Here is a 16,356-nt window from a genome sequence, read left to right as displayed (position 1 = left end):
TATTATATGTGGAAGCAAATTTGAAATTAAAAAAATTGATGAAAAACAATTATTGAGTTAAATTTATTATTATTTCCAAAATTCATTTAATCTAATTATTTCATCACTTTAGCTGTGCAGCTAAAAAGTATGCTAAATATTTTCCTAAAAATATTTAAGGGTTGGTTTATCGTTTCAAATTTATTGAGGTAGTCTTTCAATACGTTTATCTCAGCTTACCCCTTTCAGTGCCGTTTATGATTAACTTTGCCTGCTTGGAGAAAAGTTCAACCGGTCAACCGGTCAAAAGACCAACCGGTTTGTATCTGACACAGCCTGTCTTCAACTGGACCTTCGTAGCATCCTTGAAGCATCCTTGATGGGACTCTCCGGACTTTTGGTTAGATCAGTTGAGTTTGAACTTTCATTCGGTCGCGTCGCGTTTTGTTGTTTTTGTTTGTTGAAAAGTCGAGAGAAATTCTCGCATTTGTTTTTCGTTTTATTGTGGGATTTCTGTTATATTTGTTATATCCAAAAAATTTGAAAACAATTTGTTTTTGTTAAATATATAAACATTTTTTCGTTGAACATTTGTATTGTTTATATGCTTGCATTGTGTTTATGTTTTTGAACAATATTGTTGCTAAAATTCACAAAAGTGTTTGACAAAAAGTAAGTGCAGATCAAAAAAAACTTATAGAAATAATAATTGTGAACGAAATTATGGATAAAAATCCATTGAAAAATTATTTCGTAAATATATTTGAACTTTAAATGCATTGAACTTGAACTAGAATAAAAAATAAAAGTTTTAAATTTAAGTGCTAATTGAAGAGATTTTATCGTAACTGCTTAAGTGTTCTTAGTATTGAGGTTTCTTAAAAAGTCGCATAAAAGATTCTTAAAAGTTAATTGTTGTCCTAATCATTTAATAATAATATGCTAAAAAGAATTTATCTTTCAAAATTTAATTGAATCCCAAATTTAAGGCATTACCTTTGAGAAAACCAAAAAAAATAATCATTCTTATTTAATGGAAACATTCATAGTTAATCTTTACAAATTGAAAGAATAAAGAATATTGGATGCTGATCAGCAGCTCATTTGGACATTGAAAACTAGCTATTACAATAATATAAGTTATGAACTGAAAATGTATAAAAAATCTGTTGAATATTATCTACAAAATATGAAAGGAAAGAGCTGTCAATCATCACATTTCCGACTCACTAAGATACATCTTTTACGTACGAAAAGATTTATAGGAGAGAGGGCCCAATTGTGACCCGGGTTTTGAAAAACCTCAAAATTTTTTCCTCACTTCCCCGAAATAAAAAATTAAGAAGTTTAACATTTAAATATTAACTAAACGCAACTTTTTCCCAAAGAAAGTATGTTACTTAAAATATTTTGGAACAGATTTAATCTGGATAACTTTTTTTAGGCCGAAAAAAAGTGGCCCAGTTATGACTCACCTTAAGAAATTCACTGAAAATAAGAAAATACGAAAGGAATGTCACACCAATTGTTGTAATTTAATTGTGTACTTATTATGAAGGCCTTAAATGGCAAAAATAATGAAAAACACGAATGAACTTAAACTATATAAAGTTGTTTAATTCCCAAACATTACTTAATTTGTGGTTTTACCAAATGAAACAATCCCGAACCTTCCCGCTCGAGATCTTCCAGAATATTTTCGGACAAACTGGTCTCATTAAGTAAATTTCCTTTCCTTGTTTTTATACAACAACAAAAATGTTTGAATTTGACAATTTTACATAATCCTATTGCAAAAAAAAAAATGGGACATAACTGGGCACCCCAGCTGAGTCATAACCGGGCCTCTTCATAGTTTAAAGTTTATATGCATATTTTTTATAGACACTACATAATCACATGAATCCTTATAGGATCACAAAATATACTGCAAATAAAATATTTTAATGCATTACACTCACATTTTCACTATTAATTTTACAAAATTTTGGTACTTTGAAAAAAATCAAAAAAAACTTTTTCGCACGTTTCTCAACACGATGTTTTGTACGCGTATATACATAATATTTTACGTCAAGTTACCGTAAAACAAGCCCATATACATATAAGATATTGTTTTTGCATTTAGCTTACTTGAATATTTGTTTTACTTTCAGAGCATTCTTCTAGAAATCCCACCAAACGAAAAACCTTCAAACATTAAATTCAAAGCCACATTTACAAAATTTATATATCTATATTTTATGCCTTCCACATGCGCTCTGTTATCGCTTGGACTTTGAGTTGATTGTCTTTAATCCTTTTGTGAAAATTCTCAATTTGATTTTGATTTATTAATATCATGGAACATTCGAATGGTAATAGTAGGTCTCGATCTGACCAATCAGAGTCAGTTCAATTACAGTCATCTGGTGGCAGTGGCAAGCGCAAACTTTATGCCATTGAGGAGCATGTGGAGAGCTCGCCGGTGACTGTAATTGAAGAGATGGAGGCAGAGACAGCCTACGATGCCGATGTCGATGAGTTGGAACAGCCCGTACAGGGTCCATGCTCTCTGATCAGTAAGTTGGCCACTGAGCGTGAGATTATCTACGAGCTTTTCCAGCCATGGGCATTAAAAACCTATGGGGATCAGGCAAAGACCAAGACGATAACTTTGCGCAAGAAGGCGCGTATTCTGAAGGCCTTGGAGGGCAAGGAGCACAGTCGTCCAGATAGCTCAAAATTTCGTTTCTGGGTGAAGACAAAGGGTGAGTGATTAGGTTTAGGTTTTCAATAGTTAAGAAAAGATTTGCTAACTTTGTTGTGTTTTTTAATTATTTAGGATTTACCACCAAACGTCCCGATGGTTTTGAGGAGACTCCTGGCAGTCGCCGACGCTTGCAGCCATTGCCCAACACAGCGATTCTTTCTGATAATCCTGGGGCCGTTGATTTGTTTGCAGCATCGGCCAGCAAGGAATTCGGGAGACGCAACTACCGCAAGGTGGCCTGTGTCGAGGAGTTCTTTGACATTATTTACAATGTTCATATGGAATTAGGTGGACGCAGTGGCATGCATGCGGGTCAGAAACGCACTTATCGCATTGTGAGTGTAGTGTATACGCAGGCAGACAGTGAAATAATTTAAAAATTTAATTTTAATTAAATCTGAAACATTTTTCATTCCAGATAACCGAAACCTATGCATTTCTGCCACGTGAAGCAGTCACCCGTTTTCTTACCATTTGTCCAGAATGCAAAAAGAATCTCAGACCCTCTTCACCCTCATCGGGGGCTTTGGGTGCCTGCAAAGATGCCGATTTTGCGGGCAATGAAAGTTCTTCAGAAGTGGAGAACTATTTAAATTATTCATCGCACACGGAAAGCTCACTAGAGACGGGTCCGACGGCCAAACGGCGTCGTCACTCTAGTGCCGATCTAAAGGGCTCCATGCCATTGGCAGCAACTAGTGCCCCACAGTTGGATGTGAAGCCTGTGGCTTTGCCAGAGGCATCCACAGCACCACCAAGTCCCACTCGTGTGGCTGATGCCATAACCACGCCAGTGAGCGTGCCCAAAATTCGAGTCAAGCCCCAATTGCAGCGCCCCTTAAGTCCTCCTAATCCAAGTCAGACAGAGCAAAAAGAGGCAGCTACTGCCAGCCCAGCGCCATGTTTTGATATTGAAATGCTCAAGTCACGCGATAATCTTCTAAGATATTATGATTTCATGAGACGTTTCTATGGTGGCGGCTCATCGATGCTCAGTCAACCGGTTTTAGGACCGCCTCTTTATGGCAGTAGCCTGCTACAGAGTCTTACCTATCCAACTACCACCACAGCTCTTAGCACCGCCACATCAACCACCTCAATACAGACAGCCACTTCTAATACACAAACACACACAAAGACACCATCAACCCCCTTAGCAACAACCAGCAAAGTCTTAGCCCCTATTTCATCGCCAGAGCCTTCTCAAGGGCCAATGATCACTTTAAAATCTTCACCGGATAGCTTGACACGGGCACGCTCACCCCTGGTAACATTGCCAGCCACGCCCACTGTAGCCCCTTCACAGCCTATTAAGCAAACTTCTTCATTGCATCAAACACCCATTAATCTGAGTAAACCTTTATTTTCCAGCTCCAGCAAATGTCAGCCAGCATCAACTTCGACACCGGTGCCACTCAAATTGGAGCTACCGAGTCCACCGAAGCCATTGCCAGAGTTGCGTATACCACAGTTGAGAGGCATGCCGCCGGTTGAGACGCCACTGCCACCTCTGGACTTGGAACGTTTGAAACCCATTACATCGACCTATCTCCAATTGACTAGAAGCATGGGCCTGAGCGATGAAGATGCCTTGCGGTTTGATAATTTGGTAAGTAAAGATTTCAAGTATTCACTTTAGACACTAAGATCAGCTTAGGGCAATACGCAACTATTGTGGCATACTTTTGGGGATCAACTAAAACTCTTTCCCTATCGCATTTTTCTAAACTCCTGGAGATATTTACATAAATCCCAGTGTTTACCTATTTATTATTCAATATATTTATTTCACTTTTATAAAAAAAAAAAAATGTTTAGCTTTTACATTTATTATGCATTTATTATTACAACAAAATAAGAATTATTTATAGATATTTCATATGGAAATCAATTGAATCCATTTGATGTTATATGATTAATTTGTTCATGCTATCGACGTACACACAATTTACCCATTTCAATTTTATTAATAACTTACATCGGAAAAAACATATTTTTTTGATAAACAAAAAATCCATTTTTGTTTTGTCGTTTGCACGAACAATGCAAATTTTCTTTTATGTTTGAAATATCTTCTTTTTTTTTTTTTTTGTGAAAATTATATGCCCTTTTGTAAGGATTATTATATATTTGCTGTCTTCGGCCAAGCCGATGATTTTATACCCTTGCAAGAAAGTTTCATTGGAGCATAAATTATATGCTGCTATTAGTTATGTTTTCTGATGATTTCTGTTTGGTTAACTATATTCCATATTTTCGACAAGCTATAATACGAAATTAAATACGTTTATTAAGTAAAGTGTTCCTGTCAATAATATTCCATTGATACTTAACGTCTCTAATATTTTTTGATTTAGTATCTATCTGCGAGAAATGAATGATATCTCTTAGCAAGGGTATTAACCGAAGTGCACGCCTCCAGGCTTTGCCATAAAAAATGCTTTTTCATTTCGATATTTTGTATTTTGCAATATTTGTTAAGAAATAAAATAATAAGAATAACTGCTTTTCACATGATAAACAGCAACTTTTTTATACTAATTTAGTTTCTCTTTTCTATGACATGCTTGGCTTATAAATCTAATGCATCTAACGCAATGTAATTGAGAGACAACCAACAAGAACAACTTACAACAACAAGCCACATTCAACAAGAACAACAACTGCAAACATTTTCGGCCATCAACACAGAAAAAATGTGCAAAATTTCTGCAATAGTTAATTTTTGTCAAATTTAAATTGAATTTAAGATATCTTCTTTCTTTTTTTTTTTTTTTTTTTGATTCTATTTTCAAATTTTTAATTTCCATTTTTTAGTTTAGTTTTTCATAATTTTTGATCTCATTATGCTTGATTTAGTTTTTGGCTGGCTGCAATTTATGTTTATGCTTTAATTATTTTGTTAACATGCTTATTGCATTTTTATTACTATTATTATAATTGTTATTTTATTTTTTTGTTACCGAGTTATTATTATTATTATTAATATTTTTTGTTTTGTTCTGTTGATTTTATTATGCAATTATGTTTTTTTCTCTCTCTCTTCGTTTCTTTTTCCAGCTCAGTTATTAGCGAAAGCAAAAATGAGAAAAACTGCATTTTTTTGTAATAAATTAGTTAAACGCCAGAAAAATAAAACAAAAACCTTGTTTAAATGCTTTTAATTCATATAAAATTATGCATAAAATAAAAAATAATTTAGTATTTGAATAGTTATTCATGCAAAAGAAACCAACAAAAAATCATAAGCGCTTATGTAGTTAAAAAAATTTCTATTAAAAGCTTTTTGTAGTTCCGTTTATTAACTAATATGTTTGAAATTTCAAAATCAAAAAAAAAAAAAAGGTAAGTCCTAGCGATTAAGATATGTCTTTACACTGGAAAATGTGTGAAAGGTAAGCCAAGGAGGAATTTATATTCTGTCTAGTCTAAAATATAAAATCACTTTTAATGTAAAACTTTCTGTAAGTTCTGCGTTCTGAATCTTAGATAGTGAAAGAACCGGGCTTTTAACCAATAATTGATAATACAGATGATAAGCTTACATGCTAATAAGCTTATTTCTTCTTTAAAACTGATCTAAAATACGAATTGTATTTGTGCCAAGATACGTTTTCTTATGTTCAAGGACTTACAACGATTTGCAATTATCGACTCAATCGGCATTCCTGTCATTTCGATGCATTATGAATACAACAATAATAATGAAACATTCTGCTTGACATTTGAATCTTTGTTTGATTCGGGTTTCGAAAACAAGAAATGTCGATTGACTTGTTTTTTTCTAAATAATTTATTTCTGAAATGACGTCACTGCTTCAAATTCAAATTTCTACGGCATTCTATAGACATATTCATATAGTAGAGAACTCACCATGTTGTAAAGAATTGAGCGGCAAACCGTGTCCCCCTTCGTTTTCTGCCATGTGCTGTTATCAATTTCCTCAGTGCTCAGCGAAAGAGTCGTTTTTTTTATTCGCAAGGTTTAACCTAAACTGATAAGACATTTATTTACTCGTTTTTTTTTTTTGATTAGTATTGTATTTTTTTTTTTTTTTACACATTATTTAGAATTGGCAAATTCCCAATGTAAACGACTTTACTTGGTGGGCAATTCCTGTTGATTCTCTGAACCCTTGACAGTACTCAACACGAAACGGGCACTTAGGACGCGTCCATTCTTGTCCACAATTGTCTTGACCACTTCTCCATTCTGAGCAAGAATGTCTTCTGGACTTAGATTCACTTGTGATAGATAGTTCTCAATTGATGAATCTGAATTAGTTTGGGTGGGAATCGAAATTGATGTTTGATAGGGTTTCACTGTAGGAAAGGGTGGTAATGGTTCAGATGATGGTGTTGGTGAACTGCTAACTCGTACTCTTGTGGTTACAACACGACCATCGGGTTCGGTACGTGTTTTCTCAATAATGCCACTTGGAGGTGCATTTTGAATATCCTCCTCCGTGATGCCAGCACGTGCCAGCATATCCCGAGCCGAGGGATCGAGGTTTGCAATTTTTGTGGCGGAATCCCCATTGAAGTTCGAAGTGTATGTGGTCACTCGAGTGTGTGTTTGTGTTGAGGGCACATTTTTGAATACCGGAACTCCCTGATCGTCTACAGTAGGCAAATCATCCACATCGGTATTAAATAAGGTTTGAGGTGTGGTTCGACTGCGTATAAATTCATCTAGAGAAGGAAATGGTGTGGTTGTTTTCACACCTGGATTAGTTGACACCACTGTGTGCAGGGGCACATAGGTTGGAGCTACTTCAGCAATCGTTGTCGTTTCTACGCCAGCCTGGTCCACATTTGTTCCCAACGCTGGTCTAGCCGGGGCCTGAGGAGGCTGCCAATTGGGCCATGGTTGGTTAAAGAAATTTGGTTGGGCCTGATTGGGATTGCCATTACTGCGAAAGATCTTTGTCGTGGTCGTCACAGTGCGCCCCTGATCATCGACTTCAGTTTTAGTTGACGTTTCAGGCACCATACCGGCTGGAAAACCAAAGCTGGGCCAGTTGTGAGACAGTGAAGGTAATCCAGATCCAAAATCTGGCCACTTTGCTCCAAAGTTACCACCGAAATTGCTACCAAAAGATGGCTGATATGTTTGCGATATGACCCTTCGTGCTTGTGTAGGTGGTAAATACTCCCAATCCTGTTGAGGACTCTGTTGAGAACTTTGTAGAGTACTTTGCTTCACATGGGTTGGTAAAATCTCCGTAGAATCGGTTTTAGTAATACCAGAATTATCGGAAGTCAAAGCGTATGTGGTTTTTTTTAGTTGACCCGAACCATCCGGCTCGGTCACAATCACCGGTTGCTTGGAATTCCATAATTCCGTCAAAACGTTCGCCTGAATTCCAAGTTCTTTGGCTTGTTTGATAAGCGTCTCACTGGGACCATCATAGTTCGTACTAGGAGATGCACTATATGCTAATGTAATCTAGAAATAATATATAGACATTAAGAGTGACTTTTGTTTGCCCAGCTCCTGACCTACCTCCAAACGGAAGATTAGCAAGCAAATACAGCTCACTAGAAGATTTGCGTTTTTCATTTTATGTCTGGACACTTTGAATGTTTAAATTGAACTGATTTTATTTATATTCAACTCTCCGACGACAACAATTCAGGTTGCAAATTCTAAAAGCATCTACTACATTCTTATCAGTTGTATGTGTCTGAATATATAAGTATACCTTTATATATTCCATAATGCAGGGAGAAACGATTGATTAACAAAATTAGCTGGAAAATATAAACAAAATACAAATGTTGTGCTTACATTAGAGTGTCCATTATTCTATTCTCTATATATTAATGATTTCTAAACTTTTAAAAATAAAAAAAAATTATGGTAGAGCAATTCTATACCTTACTTTTTAAGTCATTTTTGGCATCTGAAGTAGTTAAATAAATGGGGAAAAGTGAAATACAGTATTTATCTCAGGTGAATGCATTACTATTGGAATTTGTTTTACACAGATGAGGGTTGATTGAGGTTCAATAACCCTTAAACGTAAAGAAGTTAGTTCACCTTTTTTTAAAGCCATCAACAGCCGATTGAATCTAAGTACTTAACTTTTTTTAGGGACACTCTAAGTTAATATTTGTTTATGTTTGTTTTCCAAAATATTCCAAGAAATATTAAATAGCATAAACATTATTTTCAATGAACTTTACCTTGACTTAATTTGAATGTGCTTTTTGCTGTGGTGTTAATGGCAATATGCCATAATCATTATTAGATTAGAGGGGTAAAAAAGTATCTGAGTCACAGATTTATATAATCAACAAATTTTTGCGTTTTGTTCAACTAATTGATAATAAAAATCCAAGCAAACAAATTCAGCTTATAACCAAATCTCTTGATGTTCAATTCTAGAAAAGAAAGAATTCTTACCATTTGAATTTTATCAGAAGCAGAAGGTTTAGCAACTTGATTAAGTCCTTCCGATCAGCCTAATGGCATTTTACGCATTCGTAGAAAAGGAATGATAGTCGAATTATTACTTCAACCCATTCGACGACTTAACCTCTGCATTGGTTGACACTTTGATTTGCATTAATTAACACTCACTTTCTTCTGCCTCTTGATTAAAGTAATTCAAATAAGTTTATGAGAATTTCAATTGGAATTGAATAACTTTTAAATATTTTCAACTATTTCAAGGCACAATACGTAACAACTTAGTTATGATAGGGCGGGAGAAATAAAAATAAATAACAAGAAGTTTGCAGGTTTTGTTAACCGAAAAACGACAAATACGGATATTGAAGAAGCAGTGTCCCTGTACAGGGATAAAGGAAAAGGATTGCTGGGTCATGGTCCAGCGAAGGTCCCCAAGCGGTCTCAACCCCCACTCAAAAAAAAAAAAAAAAAGAGGACAAAAATGCAAGAGAACCACATGGCACGGGCCATACAGGATTTACGCTAAAAAGACGACATAAACTTTGAATGCCACCAAAAGGAGGGAGAATAAAAGGATAGAGTAAGAGAGCAACAGAGTTAGAGAGATGTGGTGGAGGGAAAAGGGACCGAAATTGGAATTTGATAGACGCCTGGGTCCGGATACAGTCCTGGGTGCCAGGTCCCTTTTTTTTGCCCTCCGCCCAGCGCGCTGAACAAGCCAAAGTCAGAGGCCATTGCACGTTTCCTCCTGCCATTGGACAAGGACTGAGTGAGGGGTGCCAACCGAGCCAAGCCAAGTATTGACGACTTTTTAAAAGGGTCGTCGAAGGCAAAGCAAAGGTTTGGTTCTCCGGGTCTTGGACTGGTTATGTGGAATTCCAGTATGATTGGGATATGGTAGGGGATGGGCCAGGTCTGAGGTGCCGGTCCTGCGATGGCGCGTGCAATAAACCTAGCGATTTTAACGCTTTAGATGGGCAAGGTGGGTAAAAGTTATAAAACTTTACAGTTAACTAGGCTTGGCAATCAAGCTAAAAGCAAAGGCGTCGTCGTCATCCAATCCATGTCCAGCTCCTGTCGTGTCGCGTCTCGTCTGGCGCCACCACTGCCACCACCGCCATATAGCAGCGGGACATGGAGAGACCTTCCAGTCAAAAACACAAAAAGAGAGAACAACAAAAAAATATAACAAAAACAAAAAAACAAAAAACACATGCACACCTCTAAAATGTGAACAGGTCAAACTGACTGCCCACTCCACCCTCAGCACTTGAGCATGTGTGTGTCCCACAGTTGCCCCTACCCATATAAACTTTTCGGATGGGAATGTCCTGTTTGGTCTAACCAATGGTTCGCTTTGTTTGTCCAAAACGTTTTTCCTTTTTCTTTTTTCGATCCATTTTTGTGTGTCGTATTCCATTGTCTCTCTGTCTGTCTATCTGAAGCCTATCAGTTCAGATTTCAGCGTTGGAACATGCGAAGTAAAAGAAATTGACTGCATTCAATATTGAAACTTGAAAGATAAGAATGAGGAAAACGAAACGAAGATGTTGAAAAAGTTTTTTGAAACGTTAACTTTTATTGACTTTATAAGGATTTTGGATTAACTTTTAACCATTAACAATTTTCTAACTCTGAAAAAAAGTAAACTGATATTGAGACCAAGATCTTGTCATATAACTTTTAACTAGCAAAGCAACTCTACCATTAAAATGTTTCTTTTCGTTGAAAATTATAGAATTTTTTCGGTTTATGCAGAAGAATGAATTGACTTTTTCTTCTTTTACAATATCGAATAGGTTATTTGGTTTCATGAGTGGATCTACTTTCTAAGGATAAACATCATAGTGATCGTCTGTAGAAACTTTTACTTTTAATGAAAATTAGCAAAATTTTTCCTCTTTAAATTCTTAAATTTATGTTAATCCCTTGCTGAAATATTTGTTAGACTGTCCGACTTCCTACCCCTAAGCAGGAAGGAAAAAAACGAAAGAAATTTCCACTGCCAACCCACAGTGGACACGCAGAGCCCAAGAAGGTTGCCAGAGCGCTAAGAACAGAACGGATCCCAAAACCCGCCTGCCCATCAACAGACCCAACCACCAACTTTGTCCGCTTACCAGCACTACCAGTCTCCCTACACCATTCCCACATCCCTCAAACTTGTTTTTTTCTCCAACTCCGGAGAAGTGAAGCAAAGGCACGTCAGACTGGGGACTTCTTGAAGGAGTTGGGGTACACGAGTCGGGCACTTCTTCATTAATTTTCATGGCGGCACAAGAACAATGCCACGCCCCCGCCACCTCCACAGCCTTCGTTTACCAAATGCAAAGGCATAGAAGATGTAGAAGTAGAAGCAGAAGTAACAGAAGCGAAAGCAAAGGCAGCAGAAAGGAAAAAAGTTTCTCGGACCAAGTTGTGGGTGTGTTTTGTGCAAATGAGTGGAGCGAAGCAGGTCCTGTCTATCTCTCTCTGTGTGTGTATGTGTGTATGAGTGGGTTGGGCGGTTATATCTGTGTGTGTGGGTTGATTACTTTCTGTTTTAGGTGCCTGTCCAACCCCCACACCCAGAACACGATCTCAATCCAACCCGCCTCTGTTGCCTTTCTAGTAAAAGGGACTTCTAAGGGCAAAAAAAAAGGAACGCATTTTTATGTTTGCTCGCCTGCCTGGCTAGCAGCGGTCCTTATTTCTTCTTCCTTTTTTTTTTTGCCAAGCCAGGATGCGAAGCCCTTTTTTTTGTGCCACACCCCCCTTGAAAAGGAGACAATTGTGCTCCACATCCCCCAAAAACCCATAGAAGAGGAAAAATTGCAATTTCTGCTCAAGGAAAGAAGAGGAAAAAAGACATCGTCTTGGAGACGCTTTGACGTGGCCCAGAAGCGGCAGCAGGAGCGTCCTCTAATGAATTTCCGTCCATTGCTCAAACAAAATATAAAAAGAAGGGAGAACAGAGAACTAAAAGAAATCAGCAAAGGAAAAAAAAAACACAATTAAAGTGGGATTTGGTTAGGTGGATGAACGGCGGCTGGGTACGTACCCATAATCATAATTACGCCGACCAAAGACCAAAACTGGACTGAACTTGTCGATGCAAGCGGGTTACATCTGCCCATCGCCACTTGGACAATGTTGGTCCTCCCTTTATCCTCTTGTAATTGTCAAGAACGTCGCTCTCTATTTTTCTGGTAGTCCTTTTTGCTTAATTGTCCACTGGGTTGTGCTGTTTGTTTCCTTCTTTTTTTTTTTTTTTTTTGTTCGTTTTAGATCTCTTCTTCTTTTTCTTAAACTTTTCACTTGCTTTTAATTTGTCAATTTGGTTTGCCATTCTTTTTATCTTCTCTTTTACCCCACGTGTTTTTTTTTTTCTTTCTGATTGCTGATGAGCTTGACAAAAGAAAGAGTTACTAAAACAAGGTGGCAATTACTTACTTTTCGGCACTTCGTTTTAATTACTTGCGAGATTTTGGTATTTAAATTTTTTGTTCTGTCGATTTTGAAAAAAATTTAATAAATAATCAATTATTCATTAAAAAAAATTAACTTAAAGCAGATCATTAACTAAAATTATATTTTTAAAGGTTTTTTCTTAAAATCTTATAATGAAAATTAAATATATTTTGAAATGATCTGAGACATAATATCTATGAAACAATATCTAAAAAATAAGAATAGGAAATCTTTTTGATTCTCTGAACGAACGATTTGACTTCAAATTCTTTATTAAATTTTAAATGTTCTAGTAAAGAAACTTTTCTTCTACTCTAACAGGAAGTTCTAGGGAAATAAGCAATGTCCACAAGTAAATATATACCATATACCATCATATATCTATTTGAATATTGTATTGTGGGGTTCAAGATCCAATTTCTGCATGTTCCATAGGAAAACTTACTTACAACATAATTAATTTCATGTTATTTTTGAAACTTTATTAAAGCAAATTAGGATATTTTTATTATGCAATTTAGAAGTTTGTACTTTGAACCATAAGAATTATATAGAGTTCCATTTGTTGTTGTTTTTCCACTTCACAAGCTCGTTTGTGTCCCGATTATAGGACTCTCGTATTGGAATTGCAAGAATCAAGTAGTTCTGCTTTTTGAATAGTTTTTTCTTTCTCTGTCCCCATTTTGAATTCGAATTCATTAGAATTGGGGTATACGTTCATATTCTAACAAACAATTTGACTTCAATTAACTCAAAGAATGAAAATGGGAAAGGAAAAATAAGAGACTAAAAATGAATTTCATTGCGAGTAATTGAAAGGCCGTTGAATTGAGACAAAGCAATGAAAATAAACAAAACAACGATATCGATGATGATGATGACAAATAAACAGCACAATAAAAACTCGAAAAAAAGAATGAGAAGAGGGGGAGAAGATGGAGATAAAAATAGATAGGGGGAAGGTAAAATCAAATAATGAATTCCTTTGGTAAAACGAAAAATGGATAAATTAAATGCCACTTAAGAAGGAGTGGAGGAGAAAAGAAGTTGCAAAAAGAATTGAAAGAAGAATGCAAAAAGCAAGGACACGCAACAACCGCAAAAAACAACAAGCAAAACAACAAATAAAGAAAAAAAAACACAACAGTCAAAGGACTCTGTCTCCCTCACACGCACACACGCTGACTCACAATCACACACACACTCACACGCACGAATACATACATACATATACACTCACGAGAAAAAATAGAAGCAAAACAATTAACGTCCTTGACGAAAAATGTATTTTTTATTATTTTTTGTTGCCACCGAAAAAAAATCAGCTAAAAAGAAGCAAGTTGAAAAAAGTTGAGCCGTGTAAAACAAAAACCAAAAACAAAAAAACCAAAAAGGGAAGAGGAGAGGGAAGAAAGACGGAGAGAACAAATAAATAAGCAAACAAAATGAACACCGAGAGCCAGGACGAGACGCTCAAAAATAAAAACGAGAGAAGATGATAAACATAACCAGGATGATGCATACTCACGCACACAAGTACAATATACACACACACACAGACAGGCACGCTGGCAGACACTTATACAGGGAAAGAAATGCGAAGGCAAAAGTGTTTGGCAAGCAACAAATAAAAAACAACAAGCCAAAAGACAAACTAGAAAACGAGCAAAAAAAATAATGAAAACAGCAACAACAACAGCAACAATAATAACAACGACAAGTGGAGCAGCAAGCGGCAGACGCAACAACCTGTTGAATCCTTACACACACACACACGCACACACACACCGTGAGAGAGAGCGGAAGTGGCAGAGAATGAGAGAGTTCTGCAACTCAAGCGGAAATGCAAATAAACAAACACGAGTCAGCCAGTAACGAGCAACGCGACTCACGACGACGTCGAGGACGATGACGACAAGGACTACGATGCTCACATACAACCACTTACATATACACTCGCATACATTGTCCTGGCTTTGAATAACATTATATGGTGTATGTCCAGATTTTTTGTTTGATTTTTATTTAACCCCCCGCACAATTCCCTCAAAAACGCAAAAAAACAAGCAACAATAACAAAACAACGCGACAAGCGAAAGTTTTCCCAAAGAAATTTATGACTTTCCGGCGAATTTCATTCGAAAAGTAAAACGAAAATTTTCAACGAATTAAATCAGTAAGAACAATAAATAAATCATACATATTAACGAAATTTAATTTTCCATTGATGATTACCAAAACGACATACAAAAAACTTTTATTTGGCTGATTCCACAGATTAATTAGTCGTAAAAACACATTAAAAGCAAGAAGGGAAGTAAAAGGAATAAAAGTTATACAAATAGCTAGGAAAGCATTTTCATAAACTATTAAAGCTAAAATTTGTGAAAAATGCCAATGTTGGCAATGAAAAAACACACAAGCCAAAGGCTAAAAAACCTTCTAAAAGGTATATCAATTACACAGACAAATGATTGTTACTAGAGCAGGGTCAACTTGAGTTAAGCAATACTTTTTTTTAGAGGATTCTGCCCAAAAAACAGACACCTAGTTTAAAATTCTCTAAGGAGACAAAAGAAACCAAATAACTAAATACTTAAGAGTCTATGAAGATTATATAGAAGATCGATGATACAATCCGTGCATTCGATGAGTGTAGAAGGACTTAAGAAGGATATAAACTGCAATGTAATCAATATTATGTACCCACATAAAATAAACATAGGTTAGACTTCAGCTAACCCTTGCTTAGAGAATTGCAATGTCAATTATATATCCTGAGAACAATCCAAGGCAAACCATAATTAAAAGGAACACTAGAATCAAAATTCTAACTATGTTGGCATATATTTAGTCAAACAAAACAAAAAAAACAAACAAATATAATTTTAAAAAATTTAAATAGACTTTTCATTTTTTCCCAAGCACTCAGAACAAAATATCAGAGACACATGGAATTGAAGTGTGTTTTTTTTTTTTTTTGTGGAAAATGACATTACAATTATTTCAAGATTTTTTACATTTATTTACAATATGAGACCAATTTTTGTGGAAGAATCCTTTTGAAACTACCTACAAATTGAGTAGTTCTTGTGTATTGTATACTTATTTGCACCTTTTAAAATATCATCCAATTCGAATATAAATGAAATCTATTTCTTGCCATCAACATATTTTGTCTAGCTTCGCACATTTGCCAATCGATTTTGTTTTTAGATTTTAATTTGAAAAGACAAAAATATCTTCATCGAATGAGAGGGTGGAGGAGGCAACTCGTTCCATTTATGGCAAATATCTAGGTACTTGTTCATATGGAGCAAAAAGGAAATCTGAATTATATTTTGCAACTAATTTGCTCCACACAACGACAACAACAACAACAACAACAACAATATTAACAGAAGCTGCAACTCACTCTTATCAAAAACCTTTACTCTTGTCTGTTCTGGTCTTTCCATACCAGTTAGAATGCATTGATTATGCATGCGTAAACGGCCCAAAAAACTCCCCTCTCTCAGCACAACCCATTCCTTGATCTTAGAGTGGAGTGTATAGTCTTTGAGTTTGTGGGTTGATGGGGTAAGCGGCTGGGTGCAAGGAAAAAGATAAGACAAGGCAAATGTTTTTGCCTGTATGTATGTGTAATTCTCTCTTGCTTACTCTTTCTGTCGGCCAAGATTTGCTCAAACCCCAAAAAAGCTTTTCTCCCAAAAACTCTCAGCTGGAATTTTCTTCAAAATTTCCATGTGTTGCTTAT

General features: G+C 35.9%; 2 protein-coding genes across 2 annotated transcripts in view; one reads left to right on the top strand and one right to left on the bottom strand.

Annotated features, from left to right (window-relative positions):
* Positions 1-2,320: 2,320 nt before the first annotated feature.
* The window catches only part of LOC137580830 (AF4/FMR2 family member lilli), a 65,649-nt gene continuing 51,613 nt past the window's right edge, over positions 2,321-16,356 (top strand). The window contains exons 1-3 of the mRNA XM_068294960.1: positions 2,321-2,729; positions 2,804-3,066; positions 3,150-4,340. Of these exons, the coding sequence (XP_068151061.1) occupies positions 2,321-2,729; positions 2,804-3,066; positions 3,150-4,340 (1,863 nt within the window). The remainder of the gene's footprint in view (positions 2,730-2,803; positions 3,067-3,149; positions 4,341-16,356) is intronic.
* LOC137580680 (uncharacterized) lies at positions 6,742-8,329 on the bottom strand. The gene is made up of 2 exons (XM_068294795.1): positions 8,238-8,329; positions 6,742-8,180 (listed from the first exon to the last, which is right to left on the bottom strand). Exons 1-2 carry the CDS (start codon positions 8,292-8,294, stop codon positions 6,831-6,833), a joined length of 1,407 nt encoding a protein of 468 aa, XP_068150896.1. The 5' UTR covers positions 8,295-8,329; the 3' UTR covers positions 6,742-6,830.

The sequence above is a fragment of the Drosophila tropicalis genome, unplaced genomic scaffold, assembly GCF_018151085.1.
Source record: "Drosophila tropicalis isolate 14030-0801.00 unplaced genomic scaffold, ASM1815108v1 contig_845, whole genome shotgun sequence".
Taxonomy (NCBI): Eukaryota; Metazoa; Arthropoda; class Insecta; order Diptera; family Drosophilidae; genus Drosophila; species Drosophila tropicalis.
Note: the sequence above shows the minus strand (reverse complement) of the source record. Positions and strands in the feature narration are given on the sequence as shown.

Coding starts and splice junctions, on each gene's coding strand:
- LOC137580680 (XM_068294795.1), bottom strand. CDS start 8,294: ATGAAAAACGCAAATCTTCTAGTGAGCTGTATTTGCTTGCTAATCTTC. Junction 8,181..8,237: donor TGCTAATCTTCCGTTTGGAG/GTAGGTCAGGAG, acceptor TATTATTTCTAG/ATTACATTAGCATATAGTGC.